The sequence below is a fragment of the Eretmochelys imbricata genome, chromosome 6 (assembly GCF_965152235.1).
Source record: "Eretmochelys imbricata isolate rEreImb1 chromosome 6, rEreImb1.hap1, whole genome shotgun sequence".
NCBI lineage: Eukaryota > Metazoa > Chordata > Testudines > Cheloniidae > Eretmochelys > Eretmochelys imbricata.
The window spans coordinates 24531610-24553620 of NC_135577.1; the positions used below are offsets into that span (position 1 = coordinate 24531610).

General features: G+C 43.8%; 1 protein-coding gene across 1 annotated transcript in view; it reads left to right on the plus strand.

Moving 5' to 3' along the window:
* The first annotated feature begins 7442 nt into the window (after window positions 1-7442).
* Window positions 7443-22011, plus strand: part of LOC144266509 (mucin-5B-like) — a 65423-nt gene continuing 50854 nt past the window's right edge. Inside the window, 8 exon segments of the mRNA XM_077819943.1 lie at window positions 7443-7524; window positions 9175-9430; window positions 12450-12564; window positions 15014-15101; window positions 18757-18899; window positions 19373-19601; window positions 20161-20286; window positions 21315-21432. Coding sequence (XP_077676069.1) covers window positions 7443-7524; window positions 9175-9430; window positions 12450-12564; window positions 15014-15101; window positions 18757-18899; window positions 19373-19601; window positions 20161-20286; window positions 21315-21432 — 1157 coding nt within the window.

A 22011-nucleotide genomic window follows, 5' to 3' on the forward strand; every position in this document is an offset into this window, starting at 1 on the left:
TGAGGATGGAAATGGATTCTGGGGTATAGTCCTTTTTGCAGTGTGAGAGACCGGTGTTTGGGGGGAGGGATAGCTCAGGGGGTTTGAGCATTAGCCTGCTAAACCCAGGGTTGTGAGTTCAATCCTTGAGGGGGCCATTTAGGGATCTGGGGCAAAAATTGGGGATTGGTCCTGCTTTGAGCAGGGGGTTGGACTAGATGACCTCCTGTGGTCCCTTCCAACCCTGATATTCTATGATTCTATGATCTCTCTGGGGACTCTATACTATTTGGAGTGCTTTTGCCTGTAATGGGGTTTACTCTGTAGAGGATATGACTATGAAGGGGGGTCCATCTTTGCAGGGTGGTTCCTGGCTGTAATGTGGTTCCCCTTTTGAGGGGACAGTTTGTAACTTGGACGTTTCTTTGGAGGGACTCTTGGCAGTAATGGGAGTTTGGGGTTTCCTCACATCAATAAGGGTTCTTTTCTAGGGGAAGTGGGAATGATTAATGGGCTTCCTTATATTTGGAATAAGAAGGACTCTTGGTTAATTATAGGGATTCCTGTTAGGTGGAAGGCATTCCATTTAGCGAGAAGGGGAAGCTGGACTGTACCATAGGTTCCTCTTTGGAGGGAAGAGCTTAAGAACAGAAGAACATGGCCATATTGGGTCAAACCAATGGTCCATCTAGCCCAGTATCCTGTTTTCTTACAAGTGCCAACTCCAGGTGCTTCAGCAGGAATGAACAGAACAGGTAATCATCAAGTGAATTCCCTATTTGCGGTTATTTATTAACCTATCTGCAGTGTTTAAAATTACACATATGGTTTATAAGGTTGCTTTAGCCTAGTGTATTCTGTTCCCACGTTCAGTTCCTTGCATTGATGGATTTTGTAGGCCAAATCCTACAGTCTTCCCCAGACAAAACTCCCACTTAAACCAATGACAACGTTGGCTGTGTTAGAATTACATCATGTAGCCCATTGTGCTCAGCTTCAGAGCTCCATATGGCACAGAACTCCATAAATAGAAGAAGAAAAGCTCTGTGGAGCTCGAAAGCTTGTCTGTTTTACCAATACAAGTTGGTCCAATAAAATATATTATCTCACCTACCTCATTTCTCTCATATCCTGGGACCAACATGGCTATAACAATAACGTTGCACCATAAATAAAGGCAATCAGGTTCCAGGCCTGCCTTTGCACGGTTAACCAAGTGACAGCATGGCACCCATTTTCAGTCAAGATGAATAGGTTGCTACTGATGGAGCTGTTGTTTCAGGCTGTATGCAACTCAGGTGTCAGATGCAGACAGGCCGTGTTATTAAGCTTCTTCGTCACATCCATGAGGGCTAGAGAAACATTTTGTGCAAAATAAAAAGAGAGTCTGATTTCAGCACATGACTCCGGCACAGGCCTGTAGGGCTCATCTCTTCATTCGGCCTTGTTGCATGCTTTGTCTTCTTATAAAGGAAGTTTAACTAGAACCTTCTAGCTAAAAAATGATCAACAGGCACCACTCTCCTCAAATATCAAACTCTCAAAATCTAAATGAAAAGTTTTTGTTTTGGGTCAAATGTTTTGTTTGACCCCAAAATGATTTTTTTTCTTTTTTTTTGCTTCATCAAAAATTCTGAAAAAAATTGGTTTTGGGTTGACCTGAAAGGACAAATTTGTAATGATTTTTTTTGGAACTGCCAGCGAACTGAAAATCCATTATTCATAGAGCGCTGCCTAAAGCCTATTGAGATCTGTCAGTGTTTTTGTGCAAATGCCAGCACCAGCCAGCAATGTAATTGTTACTATATATAGAAATTGGTAAAAAAAATTCTTTTTAAAAAAAATACTGTGTGAATTTGTTCCTTACGGAAGTGAGGACCTGATGCCATTGACGGGAGCCTTCCAGTTAAGGGCTAACAAAGTTTCCCAATTCTTATCGCTGATTCAACAAACCCTATGGCAAAATCTGAGTGGGTAGAATTTTAAATTTCTGAGGCAAAAAAACAAAACCCCCAACCCTTTTTTTTAAATTAAAAAAAATAAAATAAAACCTTCCTACTTTGTACATCATAAAGAAGCAAACAAGGACACAACCTCACTTTTTCACACTTTGCAGGTCACCTTTAAGCAAAATGCTTTTATACCATGGACTCGAGATTATGATCAGACCCAAATCGAGTGGGCCAAATTAATCTTTGGTGTAAATTCCCTGAATTCATTGGAGTTATACCAGGGATTAATTCTTCCCATTTTGTACTTGTGCCCTACTGGTAAACTAGAATGTGACTAACTATAAAAAAATTAATGTAACAACCACTTACCCTAAAGACATTGCTAGTTCGATTTGGCCAAATTTATGTTTATGGTTTACACTCATAGGAATGAGACTATGAGCAAATCTCACTCTATCTTGGCTAACCGTCCACTGTTAATTAAGTAAACTTCATTATCCAATAGAGGACTGGATAAACCCAGTGTTTTATGGTGATATTTATGTTAAAAAAGCCACATTTTCTCTAATCCGAGATTAACTGGGGTGTCAGAAGGTTTCAGTGAGAATCCTACCAGCATGCAGACTATTTCCATAATGGCACAAGTGACAAGATTTAAGATTGCTTAAATCTCGGTTAGCTGCAACACTTACATAATCCATACAGGACTACCCTTCAGTACAACTGAATGATATGAATGCAAGTGCTGAACTTAAGTACTGTGGTCCAAAGCAGTTGGAGATGGATGGTATTAATTCCCTCAGTTATTCAATAAGTATCAGCATAAGTGTGTCATTAACAAGTGTCTAGAAAAGGGTATGGGATGTGATTTATTCCTTCATTACTCCAGTTCCATGCCAGCAAATCTCCAGTAAGGCATGGGTGAATCTGGCCCACCAAAGTGTTTCCTCTGTATATGATAAAAAATGGAGTTAATATTTACCTACTGTATTAACTAAAAACAATTGCCCTTCAATGGCAAATGATCCATGAAATATGCTGTAAAAAGGCCAAGATAATTATACTCTGGCAGGACATCTGTGGAAAGCAAGAAGCTTAGATCAACTGCCTCTTGGGCCAGGGGGCCCAATAAAGGGAAAAGTTATTTATTCTAATATTGTTACAGAGGCAAAAGTTATATGTTGAAAGCATGCAGTGGTATTGGTTCAGTGCTGTGGGTTCAGCATACCCACAGGCTCCTTGTTGGTATGAGACAGCTTACGAAAAGCTACTTCAATCCCTTATCGTATCAGCATCCCTGAAATCACTGCCCAGTGTGTGGCTGCTTCTAGTGATTATTGAGAGTGTGGCAGAGCATCTTTCTGGAGAGGAGCTGGAAACGGAACATCCTCATCAGTTACTGGCAGCAAATGTTGCTCCCAGAAAATAGACAGAGAGGACCCAAGCACAGGTAAAAAACTGACAAGATAGAGAAAAAAGAGGAAGAAGAGGGAGAAGGGTCTCCTTTTTGCTGAGGCAGTAAAAGCCTTCCAAATTGCTTGTTCTGTTCCCAGGAAAGGATGGCAGCTAACTTAAGCCAATTTTTTTTGCTGAATGCAGCAAAGGCGGGTGGCAGTGATAACAGCTCTCTGATTCTCTACCCAGCCCTGTTCCCTAGAAGCAGCGTGGGGGGTTTCTTTAACTTGTGCCAGCTGGCAATATTCCCCCAAGGGAACATTTACCAGATGGCGATTGCTGGAGCAAGTCACACACCATCCACTCCTTCTGCCATTTCAGACATGCCCTCAGAACACCCCATGCATGGCGGCTTCAGGGCAGAACCTGCAGTAATCAGCTCTGCTAGCTCTAATTATGCTGGGGGCTCCTCCACATTAGGGGTATCCTCAGCAAGGAGCTCGTGGGAGGTTGCTGCTGCCTTTGCATTGCCTGAGCGATATAAAAGGAAAGGAGCAGGGCTGAGAATCTGGCCCCTTGAGCCCTCCTCTTCCTTCCCTCACCTCACTGCAGCATGCCTGAGCAGTAGCCATGGAGGCAATACCTGCCTACACCAACATGCCAGGACTTTGCCACTGGGTCTTACTGGAGAGGTTTCAGCCGAGTTCAGCATCCCCTCCTCACCCTTGGCCAAACACACCTTTTTGATATAGCTCCTCCCATGAAATATCAGTCTGTGTGAGCCACTAATTCTGGAACAGTCTCTCCTTGGTTTAAACACCCTTCCCTAATGTCATCACTGCTAGCAGCCGCATGGCCTTCAGTACATATGGGGAGACCCAATTCTGGCTCACTTGGAGCATTGTTTGACCAAAGCCTGAACCTGATTATTACAATAGTACCCTATTGAACAAAGGGGAATTAGGATCACCTGAATATCCGTTAACACATATTCTCTTACTCTGATTTATCTATCAGGAATTCTGTGGTTTGACATCCTAAGTGTTCAGGTGGGCATGGAGTAGAAGAAGAGCTGTGTTTAAAAGGCAAGGGGACAGAAATCCAGCAGTTCCAGCCTTGGTTCCATAAAGTCTAATATCAGCTTTGTGCAGCAGCCAAAATGGCAAAGGTTCAGGAACAGACTTTACCTCCCAGAGGGCCCTGGTTTAATTGTGACTGACAGACAATGGAGGTAATGGGGCACAGGCAGTGGGAAAGGGGCAATGTGAACCCACGTGTCGTGTCCTGCACAATGTGCTCACCTGCTGGTGCGGGATTTCCTTAAAAGCAACGGCACCAGCAAATCTTCATCAGGCAGAGACTTGCACCTGCACTTCTGTGAGTTATTCACTGAATGCCCATAAACCTTTCAGGGAAACTGCAGTAAGAAATCAAAGAGCCAGATCTAGGATGCTTAACTTTGTATATGCCAAAGAGTCTGGTAAAGCAGCAAGCAAACCATCCATAACATAGTGCACAAGGACTTGTTCACTGCACACTGAACAAGAGGTTAATTCAGTGTTGTCAGTGTGCCCCTATCTTGAGCTGTGGCTAAGGGGCATTAAATGAGGGTGAGGTCAAAATGCTCCCCAATTCTAGGGTCATTCTGGCTCAAGTCTAGGCCCAAAAAAGACATTCTAGCAGCCAACTGTAAAGGAACCCATGCCACGCAGTGCCATCTCAGCAGCTGGGATTGGCTGGGCGGGAGGGCAGCTAGCACAAGTGCTATTATGGTGGTTGAGGATATCCTCCAGTGAGCAGGTAAGCCAGCTTATAAGGCAGTTTTGTACTGGAAGAGTAGGGTAAATCAGCCCTAACATCAAGAAATCAAGCCCAAGAGTTAGTCACAGGAAATAACCTTGCACAACGAATAAGTGTGATAAGAAAGTTACAATCTGTTTATGGAAAATTAGCAAAGGGAGAAAGTGGAAAGATTGTCAAAGTATAAATGATTAATGATTCATCCAGCTATAGGTATAATGTATGTTGATAGATACAATGAATGGTATAGATAGAATGATGTAAACAGAATGAATATTGGGAAAAAATCCAATTGAAAACAACTGTACCCTCTTTTATGTTGGGGCTGAGAATCTCAGATTTTGAGCTCCCACAAAGTATTTGCTGCAGATTCTGCTACATGGGGCACAGGTCACTTGCTGGTTTCAACTAGAGTAAATGGCGGATTCTCTGTAACTTGAAGTGTTTAAATCATGGTTTGACTTCAGTAACTCAGCCAGAGGTTATGGGTCTATTACAGGAGTGGGTGGGTGAGGTTCTGTGGCCTGAGATGTGCAGGAGAACAGACTAGATTAGTGTTTCCCAAACTTGGGGCACCGCTTGTTCAGGGGAAGCCCCTGGCGGGCCCGCCGGTTTGTTTACCTGCCATGTCTGCAGGTTCGGCCGATCTCGGCTCCCACTGGCCGCGGTTTGCTGTGCTCGGCCAATGGGAGCTGTGGGAAATGGCGTGGGCCGAGGGACGTACTGGTCAAACCAAACCCAAATTTTTCAAAATTTTCAGCAAATCGGTCATCAAAAAACCTAGTTTTAGGTTGAATGAAACGTTTTGTTCCATCTGTAGCATTTCATTACAATTTTGAGGTTTAAATGCTTTTTAATTTTTGAAATAAAATTAAAGAAAATTTCAAAATGAAAAGTCATTTCAAATCAAAATGTTTTGCTTCAAAAGTGTTGGAATTAAATGTTTCATTTTTTTCCAAAATTTGTTAGTTTTTTTTGACTGAAACAATTCAACACTCGGTCACTAAATATTTCAGGGTCATCGAACCTGCATTTTTTTTGTTGAAAACGTTTCTGTCAAACAAATTCACCCAGCTCTGTTCATTAGCACCTGGGCACATCCATTTGTACATAAGTAAAGTGTCACACACAGTCTTGAGTTCATTGAGAATAAAGTGATTCTGACCCTAGTGATGCTGGAACAGCAGGGAAAACTGTTGCAGGAGAAATCACTGTCCATAGACATTCACAAACATACAGGGTTCAAGAATGACTCTCCCCTTGGCTTAATGTTTTCGGGCCAGATTCTGATGCTTTTACTCACATTGAGAAGCACCTTACTCCACGAGTGGTCCCATTGACTCCAGCAAGCTACTTTTCAACCTAAGTAATGGGCCTTGATTTGAGGTGACTGGTGATGCAGAGATATTTTGTGTCCCTCAAGGTAATCCCCTTGCATAAGTGCATAGACCAGCTTATGACTGAGCCCTAATGGTATTTTGGTGGGCCTGTGTGAACTGGGCTTTTGAAATCTCAGAGCCTCACAATGAAAACCAACTCCAATAAACCAATGAATTCCAGCTTTATGAGACTGAAGGCTAAATCATCCTCCTATCCCTGCAAAGCAAGGTTGAGACACATTTATATGGTAGGGGTAAGAAGTTTGCATTCTCTGTACTAACATTGCACCTGTTCTGTGGAAAGTCTACTTCAGTGTCCAGTGCAGCTAACCTGGCCCCTTTCACTTTTTAAAGTCCACCACTCAGCTGTCAATATTTTTTTCTTTAAATAAGCCATTGCTTTATGCCTGACCCTACAGTATTTTTTCTTCTGTTCTCAGAAGTAGCCATCCAGCCAGCAGAGGGAGCATGTAATAATAACCAACAAACTGATCCTCAGGAAGAGCAATTCCACTGGTGTCTGAACAAAGGAGTAAAGGGACTGAATCAGGGCCATGAGTGCTTGTGTCCAATAAGTCACAATAAAAAGGAAGATGTTTGCCACGAAGAAAAAGACAAAACTGGAAGGGAAGAAAGAAACACCATTTTAAAGTATTTAAAAGGGGAATGGAAAAAGCTGTAGTGAATCTCCTCATGCTCATCCCCAAAGAATTAAATACCACAAAAACACATGGTTGTCTTTTCAGAAGGTAATGTGAGCGCTCAGTCTTTTAAGCTTGAATCAGTGAGGGAATAATCAGTGAAGCTCCACCTTTCAGGGACTCTGCCATCAATGTTTTGTTCTCACGCCAAATTCCTGGACTATAAAACTGTGCCGATAAGCCAAGAAAAAAGCATTTCCCTGGGAGGTTTTTCAAGTTACCTCTTAGTAGGTGTGATGGGGAAAAAAAAGGGAGGGTCACTATGGATATTTTGCCTAATTTGGAGTTATTGCGAGAGCAAAACACCAGTGCAGATAGGTAAGAAAAATCTAACTCTGAAGTTGTTTGCTTAGATATTTACCTCTATTAAATAACAAATACAAATGTCAAATTAAAAAAACTTGGTTAGACTGAGATATATGTGCATGCTGTAAATCGCTTAGCACTGTGTATGTACACTACAAATGAACCTCATTTAAGTAATTAATTGTTTTTCTTTGCATTAAAAAGCAATTCATCTGCCATTCCATGGTTCCAAGATTAGTTGTTTAAAGAACAGATTTGCTGGATACAGTTTGTAATATAGAAAATGGTGACATCCTTTTTAATTGTCTGACTTTTATATAGTCTCTAGGGGAAATTTTTCTGCATGATGTCCCCCAGAGTTAATTGCCTGGTACCTGCACTGTAGTAGGGATTCTATTTTTCCCCCTACTGCACTGTTATCTTCTGATTCCTGGTTCTGAATGTCTCATAGCTTTCTGAATTCATTTATTACACAAAGTTGATTGTGAATTCATGTGATGGCTGCTGCAGGGTTAGTATTTCTAGCAACTCCACACCAACAAATGAGTAAAACCTACCTATTTTCCCTTGCCTCGTATGCAGAAAGGTGCTCTTTTATTCCACTCTACTCTAGTGTTACAAATGCCTATTACCAAATGCAATCTGTAAAAACATACTGGCACCTTAGTGTGTTTTATTGATGCATCTTATTTAAATAAAATACATTTTGAATGCACCCCTGCTGATTCCCAGTTATGAATATTTCATAACATTTCAGAGTTCACAGAGTATGTTAAGGGCTGATTTTGATTTGATCTGTGATGTATATTGCTCGGTTAATATTACTGAAGGCCATCACACCAACAAATCAGGAAAACTGTCCCATTTTCTCCTGCCATTCCGCCAGGTAGGCAAAATGAGAGGCTTAAAGCATATTGCAGCAAAGTGTAATTTCCGTTAACAGAGAATTACACCAGTTTTGCTTAGCTTCGCAGTCTGAGGTTGTTTCTGAGACGTAGTTTCATACACAGTCAAAGAAAGTTTTGATGTGTAACTTTAGCATATGCAATTGAAAACTCGAGGGGTTCAGTCCTAAGTGGGGGATGAAGAAAAGGTGTCTCTAAGCATCACAAATTGGCTGCACAAGGGCCAAGGTTCTGGCCCAAAGTTTTTGAGATGGGACTGAGTTGTACTAGAAGTTGGAGGTCTATTTAAGGTCCAGCAAAAGTTTGTTTCTGGCATCCCTCTCAATGAAGGGAAATGTTTGCTGAGTCAATATTAGACACACTTCTGAATTTGAGTAACCTATGAAATGCAGTGTAGTTTAGAAAAGTTTTTAATTACAACCGGCATTTCTGAGTCTACTGCTGGAGGCAGCCATCTTGCTGAAAAGTGATGTTATCTGTGGCACTTGTTGGATGAAAGCCCGATAGAAGAGACTGCAAACCAGTTTCCAACCTGCTTTAATACAGTTTAAGGGGAGGTTTACAGAGGCACCAAGAGCACTTAGGTACCTAACTCCAGCTGAAAGCCAATAGGAGTTGGATGCCAAAGTGCCATGGATGGCTGAAAATCTCCCCCTTAAATCTTTAAAGTGCCACTTCAATGGCAGGTGCTAGGCACTGTGTAAATAAAAGCCTCCAATACACACTGATAACATTACCCACCTATCTCTTTCTACAGTCCAGCGCCCTGCAGTCACCAGGAGTGAATGTTCTACTTGGGGCAGTTTCCACTTTCAGACATTTGACCATGTTAAATTCGATTTCCCCGGAATCTGCCACTATGTTTTCGCCTCGCACTGCAATGACAGTTACCAGGACTTCAACATCCAGGTCAGGCGTAGTGACAAGAATGGATTTCCAGTCTGCTTCACTGCGACCATTGATGGAGTGCTTCTAGAGGTGAAAGAGTCAGGCATCACAGTGAATGGACATGAGTAAGCAAACATTTATTGTTCTCTCTGGACTATGTTGTTTGTTCTCCCTTTTAAGTACACTCTTGTATATTAGCAATGCATTAATGACCCTTCTGGACTTGGCAGATTCATCAAAGGAAGGAATAAGACATTCAAAATACCCCACATTATGCAATGTGTCTGTATACCAGGTGAGAGAGGTTTCAACCTGCACCCATCTGGTAGGTCAGCTTGTGCCACAAAGGATGAGGACTGACAGAGCTTGTACTGTAGTTTGTATCCTAGTTAGTGCAATTAAAGTCCTTCTGCCATTGAAAACTCTTAGAAAGTTATACAGGGGCTGAGCCTTTGAGGTGCTGAACAATTTCTGTGAGCGCATCTCAGCTGCCACTGACCCTAATAGGAGATGAGGCACTCAGCACCTGGCAAGGGTTCCATTAGAGTTCATAGATGGTAAGGACAAAAGGGCCCCTTATGGTAATCTATTTTGATTTTCTACATAACACATACACATTTCCATCCAATTTTTACTGCAGTGTGGGATTAGACTAGGGTGACCAAATGTCCCCATTTTATAGGGACAGTCCCGATATTCGGGCCTTTGGCTTATATAGGTGCCTAATACACCCCATCCTGATTTTTAATACTTACTATCTGGTCAGACCCACTGTGATGGGTTGGATCACAGAAGACCCCCTGGGAAATGCCAACTGATGTGCTGAGACTACGTCTAACCCATTTTCCCTCCCAGCCCAGGACTCCACAACCTTGCCTTGTTTAAGCCAGACACGCTTGCCTGCTGCAAACACAGACCCAGGTCTGAACCATGTCCCCCAACAGCTTAAGAAGTTGAACAGCTGAAAACAGCTTAAGAAGTGTTCCTGTCTCCAGCACTCAGATGCCCAGCTCCCAATGGGTCCAAATCCCAAATAAATCCGTTTTACCCTGTATAAACTCATAAATTGTTCACTTTCTATAACACTGATAGAGAGATATGCACAGCTGTTTGCCCCCCCCCCCAGTATTAATAAGTAAAAAGTGATTTTATTAAATACAAAGAGTAGGATTTAAGTGGTTCCAAGTAATAACAGACAGAACAAAGTGAATTACGAAGCAAAATAAAATAAAATAAAAGTCTATGCCTAATACAGTAAGAAAGTGATTACAGATGAAACCTCACCCTCAGAGATGTTCCAGTAAGCTTCTTTTACATACAAGCCTCCTTCTAGTCTGGGTCTAGCAATCACTCACACCCCTGTGGTTACTGTCCTTTGTTCCAGTTTCTTTCAGGTATCATTTGGGGGTGGAGAGGCTATCTCTTGAGCCAGCTGAAGACAAAATGGAGGGGCTTAAATAGACTTTCTCTTGTGGATGGAGACCCCCTCCTCTCTTCTATACAAAATCCAGCTCCAGGATGGAGTTTTGGAGTCACATGGGCAATTCACATGTCCATGCATGACTCAGTTTTTACAGACAGCAGCCATTGCCCACATGCTATCTTGAATGTCTCCAGGAAGACTTCTCATGTGGATTGGAGTCTTCCGAGATCCATTGTCAGTTAAGTGTTTCTTGATTGGGCACTTAATTTGCACATTCCTTTCTCAAGAAGCGGACCAAATGCTTTACTAAGGCTACTTAAAATCAAACAAGTACACAGCCAATATTCATAACTTCAAATACAAAAATGATACATGCATACAAATAGGATGAATATATTCAGTAGATCATAACCTTTGTAGAGATATGTTACATGGCACATGTAGCATAAAACATATTCCAGTTATGTCATGTATACATTCATAAGCATATTTCCATAAAGAATTATGGGGTGCAACATCACATCCACAATTAGGTGATGATCAGAATAAGAATTGAAAGACTCTTCCACAACTAAAAGCTCAATTCAGAAACTGTCTTCTCCTATTATGAATTATACAAATATAGTATTCATATGGCATTTCACCTTAAATGGTAACCTGAAATGAACTGCTAGCACTCTGTGGAGCATGGGGTAAGTATGATCCATGCATGAACCACTACTAAATACATTGACAGCCACATGTAGAATGAGCTGAATTTTTTTGAATGATTTTTCAAGGGCAACCCCCTGTAAAGTGCATTGCCGTATTCTAGCACAGAGATGTCGAGAGCATGGGCAAGGGCTACACCTAGCAGAAACACTCACACCCTCCTTGCCAAGCAAAGATGGAAAAAGTACTGTTGGCCGCTGTTTCTGTCTAGACATCCAGAAGTAGTGGAACATAGGAAAGAGCCATTAGATTGCAAATCTTAGTGACAAAAGGCAGGTGCATCTCGTCAATCAAAGGAGAAAAAAATCTGCAATTTCTTCCAGTTATTTCTCCAACCAAACAACCTACCCTTCCTGTATTGCTAAATGAAATGGGGCACCAGCATGGTCCTGGTATGTAAGAGAGGGTCACACTGTGGAAAAGGTTGAGGAACCCCTGCTTTGTCTTACGTAGGCTGAGCATTTGCTAGCTATCCAAACTGCTTTCTCAGCCAGGCATGGGCAAAGTGAGAGACTATCATCTGGCTCAGATGCAAAAGCAATATAGATGGCACTGCAGGCCAAAGCACCTCTGTATGTCCCATACCTCTTAAAGACAGTGGAGAGAGAATAGAAACCTGTGGTACCTCACATGGGGGAGCCCCCAGGGCAGAGAAGCAATGCCCCCCCCCAGTACTATGATATGGCTCCTCTTACTATCATAATGGATCTGATCCTCAGCTGGTATAAATCAGCACAGCTACACTGAAGTGAATGGAGTCAGTCAGTTTACACCAGCTGAAGATATGGCCCAGTATCAACAGGCTAATGGACAAAATACATTGCCTTGTGGATTAGGATTGGCAAACGGGCATACTGGACAAGATAAAAGAATGCATTGTGCATAAATGGAGACCAACCTTAACTTTTACATGAACATACTTATACCTTTCATTGCTTCAATTTGACTTCTTTTAATTTGATTTGGGCTCTATTTTATAGTTTGTTGGTTTTTTCTGCTCTGTTTTTTAGGATTCCACTCCCCTTCAGCTTGAAGAGCATTTTGATTGAAGACACCTGTACTTACTTCCAAGTCACATCCACGCTTGGCCTGACTCTCAAGTGGAACTGGGCTGACACTCTCTTAGTATGAAGATCCAGTTAGTTGGTTTTCTTTTAGTGAATTTTAGTGCTGCTGAAAGGTGCTGGTTGACAGTCCTGGAGACTGTGGTTCTCTAATTATCCACATAATGGGTGTTTCGGAGATTTTTATTCCCTGCAACACAATTCAGAGAGTTAAAGAAGGGAATAGAACAGATAGAAAAAGATTGAAAAGTTGCTCATGTGGATAGAAGGCCAGCTTGGTATCCATATGGGAAAAGGTTCTACAGTCACATGCTAGTTCAAATTCTGATTTAGTCTGCTATTTGCCCTAGCCAGCAAGACGTAGAAGTGCTATGAAGTTTGCCTTTCAATCCAGTGGTGAAGAGGATAAGCCAATATCACTATCAAGTGACCAGAAGCTCATTCTCACCAGGGTTCCGCTGTTCCGTGAACATTTAGCATCCTGTCTAGAGTAGGACTGTAGTGCCTGAGATGGGGAGGGAAGAAGTTGCCCTACCATAGGATACTTGTATTATTGACCTAGCTGTGTAATATATTGCAATTAGCTGTTTATCTGGTAGGAATAGCAATTGTTAACTATTTTTCCTTTGAATTTGGACTGTCTCATATGAAGTTCTGTTACAGGTTTATTACTAAACAATAATGTTGCAAATATGTCTAACATATATTTACATCTTGTAATACATTCACTTGTATTTGCAAGTTTACATATATGTTGTAATCTGATTTCTCCCCCCACCCTTCTATTGGGGTGGATCACCTTCACTCCTTTGTTTGATGTAGTTGAGTTTATCTAAACCAGGGATCGGCAACCTTTGGCATGCGGCCCGTCAGGGAAATCCGCTAGTGGACGGGACGGTTTGTTTACCTGCAGCGTCTGCAGGTTCGGCTGATCTCAGTTCCCACTGGCCATGGTCCACCATTCCAGGCCAATGGGAGCTGCGGGAAGCAGCGTGGGCTGACGGATGTGCTGTCCGCTGCTTCCCGCAGCCACCATTGGCCTGGAGCGGTGAACCATAGCCAGTGGGTGCTGCCATTGGCAGAACCTGTGGATGCTGCAGGTAAACAAACCGTCCTGGCGTGCCAGTGGATTTCCCTGATGGACCATGTGCCAAAGGTTGCCAATCCCTGATCTAAACAGTTTCTAATTGGAGGAGCTTGGGTAAAGTACTCCTAATTATTTTCCTGGCTTCTTGATCTTAATTCAATAGATGTTTCATGAGCATTTTTTATGCTCAGTAATACTCAGGATTTGTCCATCCCTTTTTCTAATTAAGCTGCAAGTATATATGGTCCATTCTACAGCCCTTATTCAGCTTTTTACTCAGGTAGCTCTCCACTGAAATCAATGGGAATATCCCTGAAGAAAACTGAGGTCCAAATACTACTCTCAGCCACCTTGGTATAAATCTATAGCAACTATAGATAGTCCAGATTTACACCATGTGACTGAGGGCAGATGTGCCCCTTCTAGTAAGGACCTCAGGATTTGGGCCACAGAGTGTGTAATGAGAAAGGACTTGTTAAGACCAAATGTATATAATGAAGAAAGCAACATTTTATATTTAACTGAGTCTTCATACTTTAAAGGTATTGAAGCAAATTATGTACTGTGACAGGGTCGGACCAGATGGCTATAGGAGAGTAATAGAAGGCAGATATATTAGCCCCAGGCTAAGTAGGTCCCCTTTCCCTGGGTAAGGTAACAGGGAAGATTCCAGAACAATCAGAAACCTTCTGGAGACAATTAAGACAGGCTAATTAGAACTCCTGCAGCCAACCAAGAAGCTTCTAGAATCAATTAAGGAAAGCTAATCAGGGCACCTGGGTTTTAAAAAGGAGCTCACTTCAGTTTGTGGTGTGCGTGTGAGGAGCTGGGAGCAAGAGGCACTAGGAGCTGAGAGTGAGAACGTGGACTGTTGGAGGACTGAGGTGTACAAGCATTATCAGACACCAGGAGGAAGGTCCTATAGTGAGGATAAAGAAGGTGTTGGGAGGAGGCCATTGGGAAGTAGCCCAGGGAGTTGTAGCTGTTGTGCAGCTGTTCCAGGAGGCACTCTAGACAGCTGTATTCCACAGGGCCCTGGGCTGGAACCCGGAGTAGAGGGCGGGCCCGGGTTCCCCCCAAATCCTCCCAACTCCTGGTCAGACACAGGGGGAGTCAACCTGGACTGTGGGTTCAGAAAAAACGGCCAAGCTGAGGGCTGCCATGAAGCTCCAAGGCGAGCAAATCCGCCAATAAGCGCAAGACTCACCAAGGTAGAGCTTTGTCACAGTACATTAAATAATGCTCCAAAAAATTAATAGCTAAACACTAAAGGAATGTGGCTCAGCTGTTTGTTTAGAGAGTTTCCTTTTGTTCAGACATACCATTCAACGTTTTCACAAGATAGAAGAAATTTGACACCTTAGTGCTTTTCCACATTGAACCACTTAAAACCCTGATCTTCCTGTTTGTTTTTATTTTGTAGCTGGACTTGGAAGATACATACAAGGGGAAAACATGTGGTCTGTGTGGGAACTATGATGGCAATGAGAAGAATGATTTGCATTTGAATGGTAGGAATTGGATATTATGTGTTCCCTAGAGTTTTATGAAGCATGATACAAAACCTAAAAAAACATTTTCATCTGGTTTGCTGAAAGGTACCCTGATATACACATTTTGACAAACCTAGGGTGACTTCTGAGAAACCTAAGGCTGATTCATGATTCTCGGGGGGTTGCAAACCTGAAAAGATTCACATAAAAACCCCATTGAAGCAAAGTTAAATGCAGACCTCTCATATTGTACCACTACCATATTTAGGGTTGCCAACTTTCTAATAATATAAAACGGAACACCCTAGCCCCACTCCTTCCCTGAGGCCACGCCCCCACTCACTTCATTCCCCCTCCCTTGGTGGCTTGCTCTCCCCTACCCTCACTTGCTTACACTGGGCTGGGGCAGGGGGTTGCGGTGTAGGAGGGGGTGCGGGATCTAACTGGGGATACGGGCTCAGGGGTGGGGACAGAAATGAGGGGTTCAGGGTGTGGGAGGGGACTCTAGGCTGGGGCAGGGATTTGGGGTGTGGGAGGGGATGAGGGCTCCATCTGGGGGTGCGGGCTCTGGGGTGGGGCTGGGGATGAGGGGTTTGGGGTGCAGGAGGGGGCTCTACATTTCAGGGGGCTCAGGGCTGTGGCAGGGGGGTGGGGCTCAGGGTCAAGGCACAGGCTTACCTCGGGTGGCTCCCGTCAGTGGCACACCGGAGCTAAGGCTGGTTCCCTGACTGTCCTGGCTCCACACTGTGCCCCAGAAACGGCCAGCAGCAGGTCCAGCTCCTAGGCAGTGGGGCCAGGAGGCTCCATGCAGCTCTCTTGCCCGCAGGCACCACCCCCCCAGGTCCCATTGGCCATGGTTCCTGGCCAATAGGAGTGTGGAGCCAGTGCTTGGGGTGGGGGCAGCACATGGAGTGCCATGGCCCCCCTGCCTAGGAGCCGGACCTGCTGGCTGCTTCTGGGGCACAGTGTGGTGCCAGGAGAGGTAGGAACTAGCCTTCATTAGACCTGCAGCATCACCGACCGGACTTTTAATGATGCTGACCGGAGACGCCAGGATCCCTTTTCGACTGGGTGTTCCGGTAGAAAACTGGACACCTGGCAACCCTAAATATTTCCCCTTGACAGTAATAGGTTCGAAGGTAGTTGCACTTTCATAGTAGGGATGGGTAGATGTTCCCTCCCTGACAAGTCTTCACATTTTCATGCTCTTACAGTTGGGAACCAGTGTGATTTTGCATTTGTATATTGTTAAAAAAAAAAAGTGGTCCATACTTTCCGGAAACTTCAGTGAGCTGAGGATAATGTTTGCAAAAACCATAGTGCAAGCTACTGTGCTGGAAAGAGGCCAATGCAACCCTCAACTCTGGCCCCTATGCTCCCTCTGCTTCTGAAAATGGAGGGGAGCCTGCACCCCTGGATCAGTACAGAAGGGGAGCAGCAGGGGGAGCATCCCCCGGCATCATGCTCCCCTCCTGGATGTTCCTCAGGTTTGGGCTTTGCAGGTGGAGTTCCCAGGAGGATTCTTTTCCCTGCCAATATCTTTGCAGGAAGCAAATAGAGTCTTCATTAACTTAAAGTTCATGCCCTGCGGTGGTTCCAGGGGCACACAGTGATTGGGGAAGCCCCTTTCAGTATGGCTCCTGCAGGAGCCATGCTATCTGAGGCCTGCAGCTACTCATGGGACCGAACAGCACTGAAGAGGCAAGGGTAGGGTTGCCAACCCTCCCTGTTTGGATGGGAATCTCCTGGAATCGGGCTCAACCTCCCAGAGGCTACTGAAGCCAAAGCAGGAGATTTTAGGTTGCTAAAAGTCCGGCGGCGCAGCGGGGCTAAGGCAGGCTCCCTACCTGGCTTGGTGCTGCACTGCTCCCGGAAGTGGCCAGCATGTCCCTGCAGCCCCTGGAGGTAGCGGGTAGGGGGCTCCGTGCTCTGACCCTGCCCTGAGTGCTGAATCCACAGCTCTCATTGGCCAGGAACTGTGGCCAGTGGGAGCTGCGGGGACGGGGTGCCCACAGGCAGGGGCAGTGCCCACAGGCCTTGAGGCATCCCCCAGGGGCTGCAGGGATGTGCTGGCTGCTTCTGGGAGGGGCGCGGGGCCAGGGCAGGCAGGGAGCCTGCCTTAGTCCTGCTGTACCACCGACCGGGAGCCGCCCGAGTTAGGGACCACCCAGCCGGAGCCTGCACCCCTCACTGCCTCTCGCACCCCAACCCCCCGCCCCAGCCCTGAGTCCCCTCCGGCACCTAAACTCCCTCCCAGAGCTTGCACCCCCACCCTCTCCTGCACCTCACCCCCCTGCCCCGGGCTAAGCCCAGAGCCCCCTCCCACGCTCTGAACCCCTCAGCCCCAGCCCAGAGCCCACACCCCCTCCTACACCCCAATCCCCTGCCACAGGCTAAGCCCGGAGCCCCCTCCTACACTCTGAACCCCTCGGCCCCAGCCCAGAGTCCACTCCCCCTCCCCCTCCCGCACCCCAATCCCCTGCCCCAGCCCAGTGAAATTGAGTGTGGATGGGGGAGAGCAAGCGACAGAGGGAGGGGGGATGGAGTGAGCGGGGTGGGGTCTCAGGGAAGGGGCGGGGCAGAGGGCAGGGCAAGGGTTTTTGGGTTTGTGTGGTTAGACAGTTGGTAACCCCAAGCAATGCCCCTCTCTGTGGTAGCACTGTGCCTCCATTGGATCCTGAGGGATCTGCATGTTTTGGGGCTAGAACACCCCAATCTCCTTCCATGGGAAGGGAACATCCCTTCCCCCCGACTGAAGGAATTCAACAGAAACTCTGAGTTGAAACCGAGTGTTACCTAGACACAAAAGCCAGAGTGGTTGAGCAAAATACCTTCGGCATAGCGCTGTTCTCCAAACCATTTTAAATTAGGAAATAAAGGGTTATGTCCAAACAACATTACTTTCAAATCCATTCTGGGCCCACACTGCACGTTGACATCATCAGCAGTGCTCACAGCCTGGATCAGCCAAAACCTTGTGCTGCTGATAGCTCCTGGGAACGTGAGAAATGTGAGGATTTCAACTGCACTCAGTCCTTGAAAAGGAGAGAAATGAAAGGAACCCTACATGTACCCGTTACCAGACTTACATAACCCTATCAGGCTGATGTGGGGAACTTCAGGATTCTGGGTAAAACTTTCAACAGCACCTCAATTCCATTTTCAGAATTGCCTTAGGAACCTAAAGACAAAAGGTTCACAATGGCCTACGTGATTTAGGGACCACATTTACATTACTTTCCAATGGGACTCAGTCATGTAGGACCATTTTGAAAATTTCACCTTAAGTCTCACTGAAAGTCAATGAGACTTAGGCACCTAAGCCACTTAAATACTATTGACAGTTTTACCATTTAGTTCAAATAGGCACTTAAACAGTTGAAACCCCTTAAGACTGATGACCTTTAAGTGAAAGATCAAAGTTCACTTTTAAAAAAAAAGACTTACCAGTTCCTAATAAAAATGTTCCTTATTTCAGGATTCTAACTCAATAGGAATGATGTAAATCTGTCAGTCCCTATATTTCAAGTGTCTGGGTTATATTAAATAATTTGGGTAAATAACATGTTGCCCTAGAGCACAATAATTAAATATGTCTTCACAATACAGAAGCAGAGCTGAAGATTGGTTCTGCATCTGATTGGTATTCAGGATGAACTTGGGAATTTTCCAGGTTATAAACTACTCCCGAGGCAGTTTGGAAACCTTCACAAAGTAGAGGAGCCTACAGAAAAGTGCCCTGATGTAGCTGAAGATGAAGATGCCAAAAACCATAAAGGTCACGTTCATCAACAAAAAAATAAATGTAGTAAATATGTAAGTGTGTGCGGCCAGTGTCACAGTAAGTATAAACTTCCCTGAAATACAATAAAGTACAATTCCAGAGGTTATCTTGAGGCAAATATTATATAAACAATGTTCAAAGAATTAAAATTCTTCAGGAATCCAAACATGAATCAGAGCCCAAAATGAAGTTGTAAGAATCTGCTGTTGTAGCATTACAGATGTTTATAGTGGAAAAACGCACATGAGTGAATTACAGCCTCCAGTCCAAGAAGAACAGCAAATGAGCACATCAGATGTCTGGCAGGCCTTTTCTGTGGGCTTAGTGATCATGGGATAGATCCTCAGCTGGTATAAATCAGCATAGCTCCGGAGAGTTCATTGAAGCTAAATGATATGATGGTCCCTTCTGGCCTTAAACTCTCAGACTCTGTAAGTCAATGGAGCTACTCTGAAGATCAGGCCCCAAGTTAAGATGTGGATTATTCCTTTTTCTTTCATTATAGATATCAAAATGCAAGAAACTCCTAGCCCATCTTGGGAACTGTTCCAGAGTGGTTGCTTTTGATGACTATGTAGCCACCTGCACTGGAGACATGTGCATCTGTGCAAAGAATTCTTCTTCTGATTCTGCTTTGGTTTCCAGCTGCATATGCAGTACCCTTAGCCAGTATTCCCGAGACTGTGTCCTGAACGGGGGAATCCCTGGGAAATGGAGAACCAAAGATCTTTGTTGTAAGTAACTACAGAATTTGAATTCAGTAACCAATTCAGTTGGCATCCAAGAAAAAATTTATATATCCTTAGCAGTATTTATCAGAGAAGGAAACTGCAGTGTTCCTTTTAATGTGTTTTATAAGAGCTTCTGAAATTATGTACTTTCATAAAATTCTCTGCTTAGAATGAGTATTCCAAGAATTGAGCAAGTTAACTAAAGGTTAATAATGCAGGTATTTAGTCCAAGCTTCTGAGTGTGTGTGATGATGATCTGCCTGACAGAGCATGGTACAACAGTGACTACTTCATTTTGAGAGTGAGTAAACAGTGAGCCATTAGTGTAAATAACATTACAGTCTATAATGCCCTCCAATTTAAAAACTGCGAGAGCTGTTAGCTCATAAAACCAAAGTAACCATACACTTAACTGGTTCCTAAAGTGGATAAAATTATACTAATGCTCTGGATAGAACATTTTATAACCAAGATTGTTAGTTTCCTTTGGAAAATGATAAACCACATTTAGAACATTGATTTAGTACATTACCCTCTACAACTGCTTCATTTGGGTTTGCAGTCCAAGAATGTCCAAATAACCTGGAATATATGGAATGTGGAAACCCCTGTGCCGACACATGTGCCAATCCAGAGAGGAGCAAGATTTGTAAAGCCCCATGTACTGATGGTTGCTTCTGCCCTGCTGGTAAAGTAGCATCCTTCTTATAACAGGCCCTGCTTATCAAGGGACTAATGAGGAGATACCTCTTGTTGTTCAGTGAAAGGCATTTTTCTTCATTAAAATGTGAACCTACTTAAATAAAACTGTAGACAGAATTTTACATTCCTATGTCTGGAAAACTTGTAAGTAGATAGATAATAGTTTGTGTCTTACAAGTTTGCATGAATTATCCCAGGCAGTCATGGAATATCCAGTATTGACTGACTACTAGGGATGAACCAACAGTTTCTTATAACAGAAGAATGGATTAATGTAAAGACTGGTTTGAATTACATCTCTTTCTCCTGGTCCAGTCCTCTAAAGGATCAGGTTCATTAAAATGGAAAGGAAGACAGGAGGGTCACTGGTGTAGAACCAGAGAAAAAGGCACAGGTCTGGTTGGGGAAGGAGCATGGAAGGAAAAGCTGTCTCAATGGGGAGAATACAGGCAGAGAAATGTTGTGTGAGCCTGGATGGGTAGTCAGGCACCTCCATGGTTTCAGTTAAGATTTCGATATGTGTCCAAATCACTGGGAACTTACTCTTCCTGAAGTCAAATACAAAAAATGTGTGTGCAGATGCAGGCTTGCACATAGATAACTGGAGGCTGGCTTGCGGCCCTGAAGTTCTTTTCTGATTTCTGCACCAGTATTAGAAATGGATGGAGACTGGATCATAATCTTGCATTTGGCCCTTTACAATAGTGCCACACATGGTGTCACTTTTCAGCAAGGTGACAATACACAGCCTCATGGGATCAGAAATGCACATTGCAATTAAAACCATTTGCACTTTAGCCATGGTGAGAAATGCCTCCTATCAGCTAACAGATGAACTTTCAGAATGCTACAGACAATGACCAAAAAGACGTTATTTTCCTTTAAAACATATTCACCCCAAGCCAGACCTGCAGAAATGTCCAAGTATGATGTATTGTGTTTTCTTACTTTTTCAATTTTCTTCAGTGTCTTTCCCCACTTAAGAACTATTAATTAGCCAGTGTTTCTGAACAGGGACTATTCTTGATGATATGAATGGCAACAAATGCATCCCCATTGACACCTGTCCATGCATGTTTCAAGGCAAAGTCTATGCAAGCGGAGGGTCCTACTCTACTCCTTCGCAAAACTGGTATTGTTACAATCATAATTATATTCATGTAGCAAATGCATTTATTAGTAAGCACTGATGAGTTAAATGTCATTGTCTCCATGCCCCGGTCCTAATATTTGTCTTAACTAAAGATAGTACTGATACAAAACTTAGGATCTGATCACCACCACACACTGATCACCACCACCCACTGTCAGAGTGAGATCTGAACATCATGTAGTTTTGACGTTAGTTGGGAGTCATTTGCAGATACTGAACCCAAGACTTCAGAATCTGAAAGCATGAGCCTCCCCTGTCTGAGATCAAGGATCAGGTCTGTTAGCTTGGAGGCATTAGCTGACTCAAACTTCTATGTGGTCTAGTCACTATGGTGGGACAATTACACTGTGTTAGTGTGGGTTGCATTCACAATTAGTTCCTATAGAAATAATGGTCTGCTTCAAAACCCTGGATCTAAACCCCCCTGAATGTTGAGAATGTGTTGGTCTGGGTCCAAACTTTGCAGCTTGAGCCAATCTCTAGTCTTCACCTATAGAAGGTTTTCACTGAAGACCTGTCATGTATGCTGTTTGCCAGTTTTCATTTTACTCTTTTATT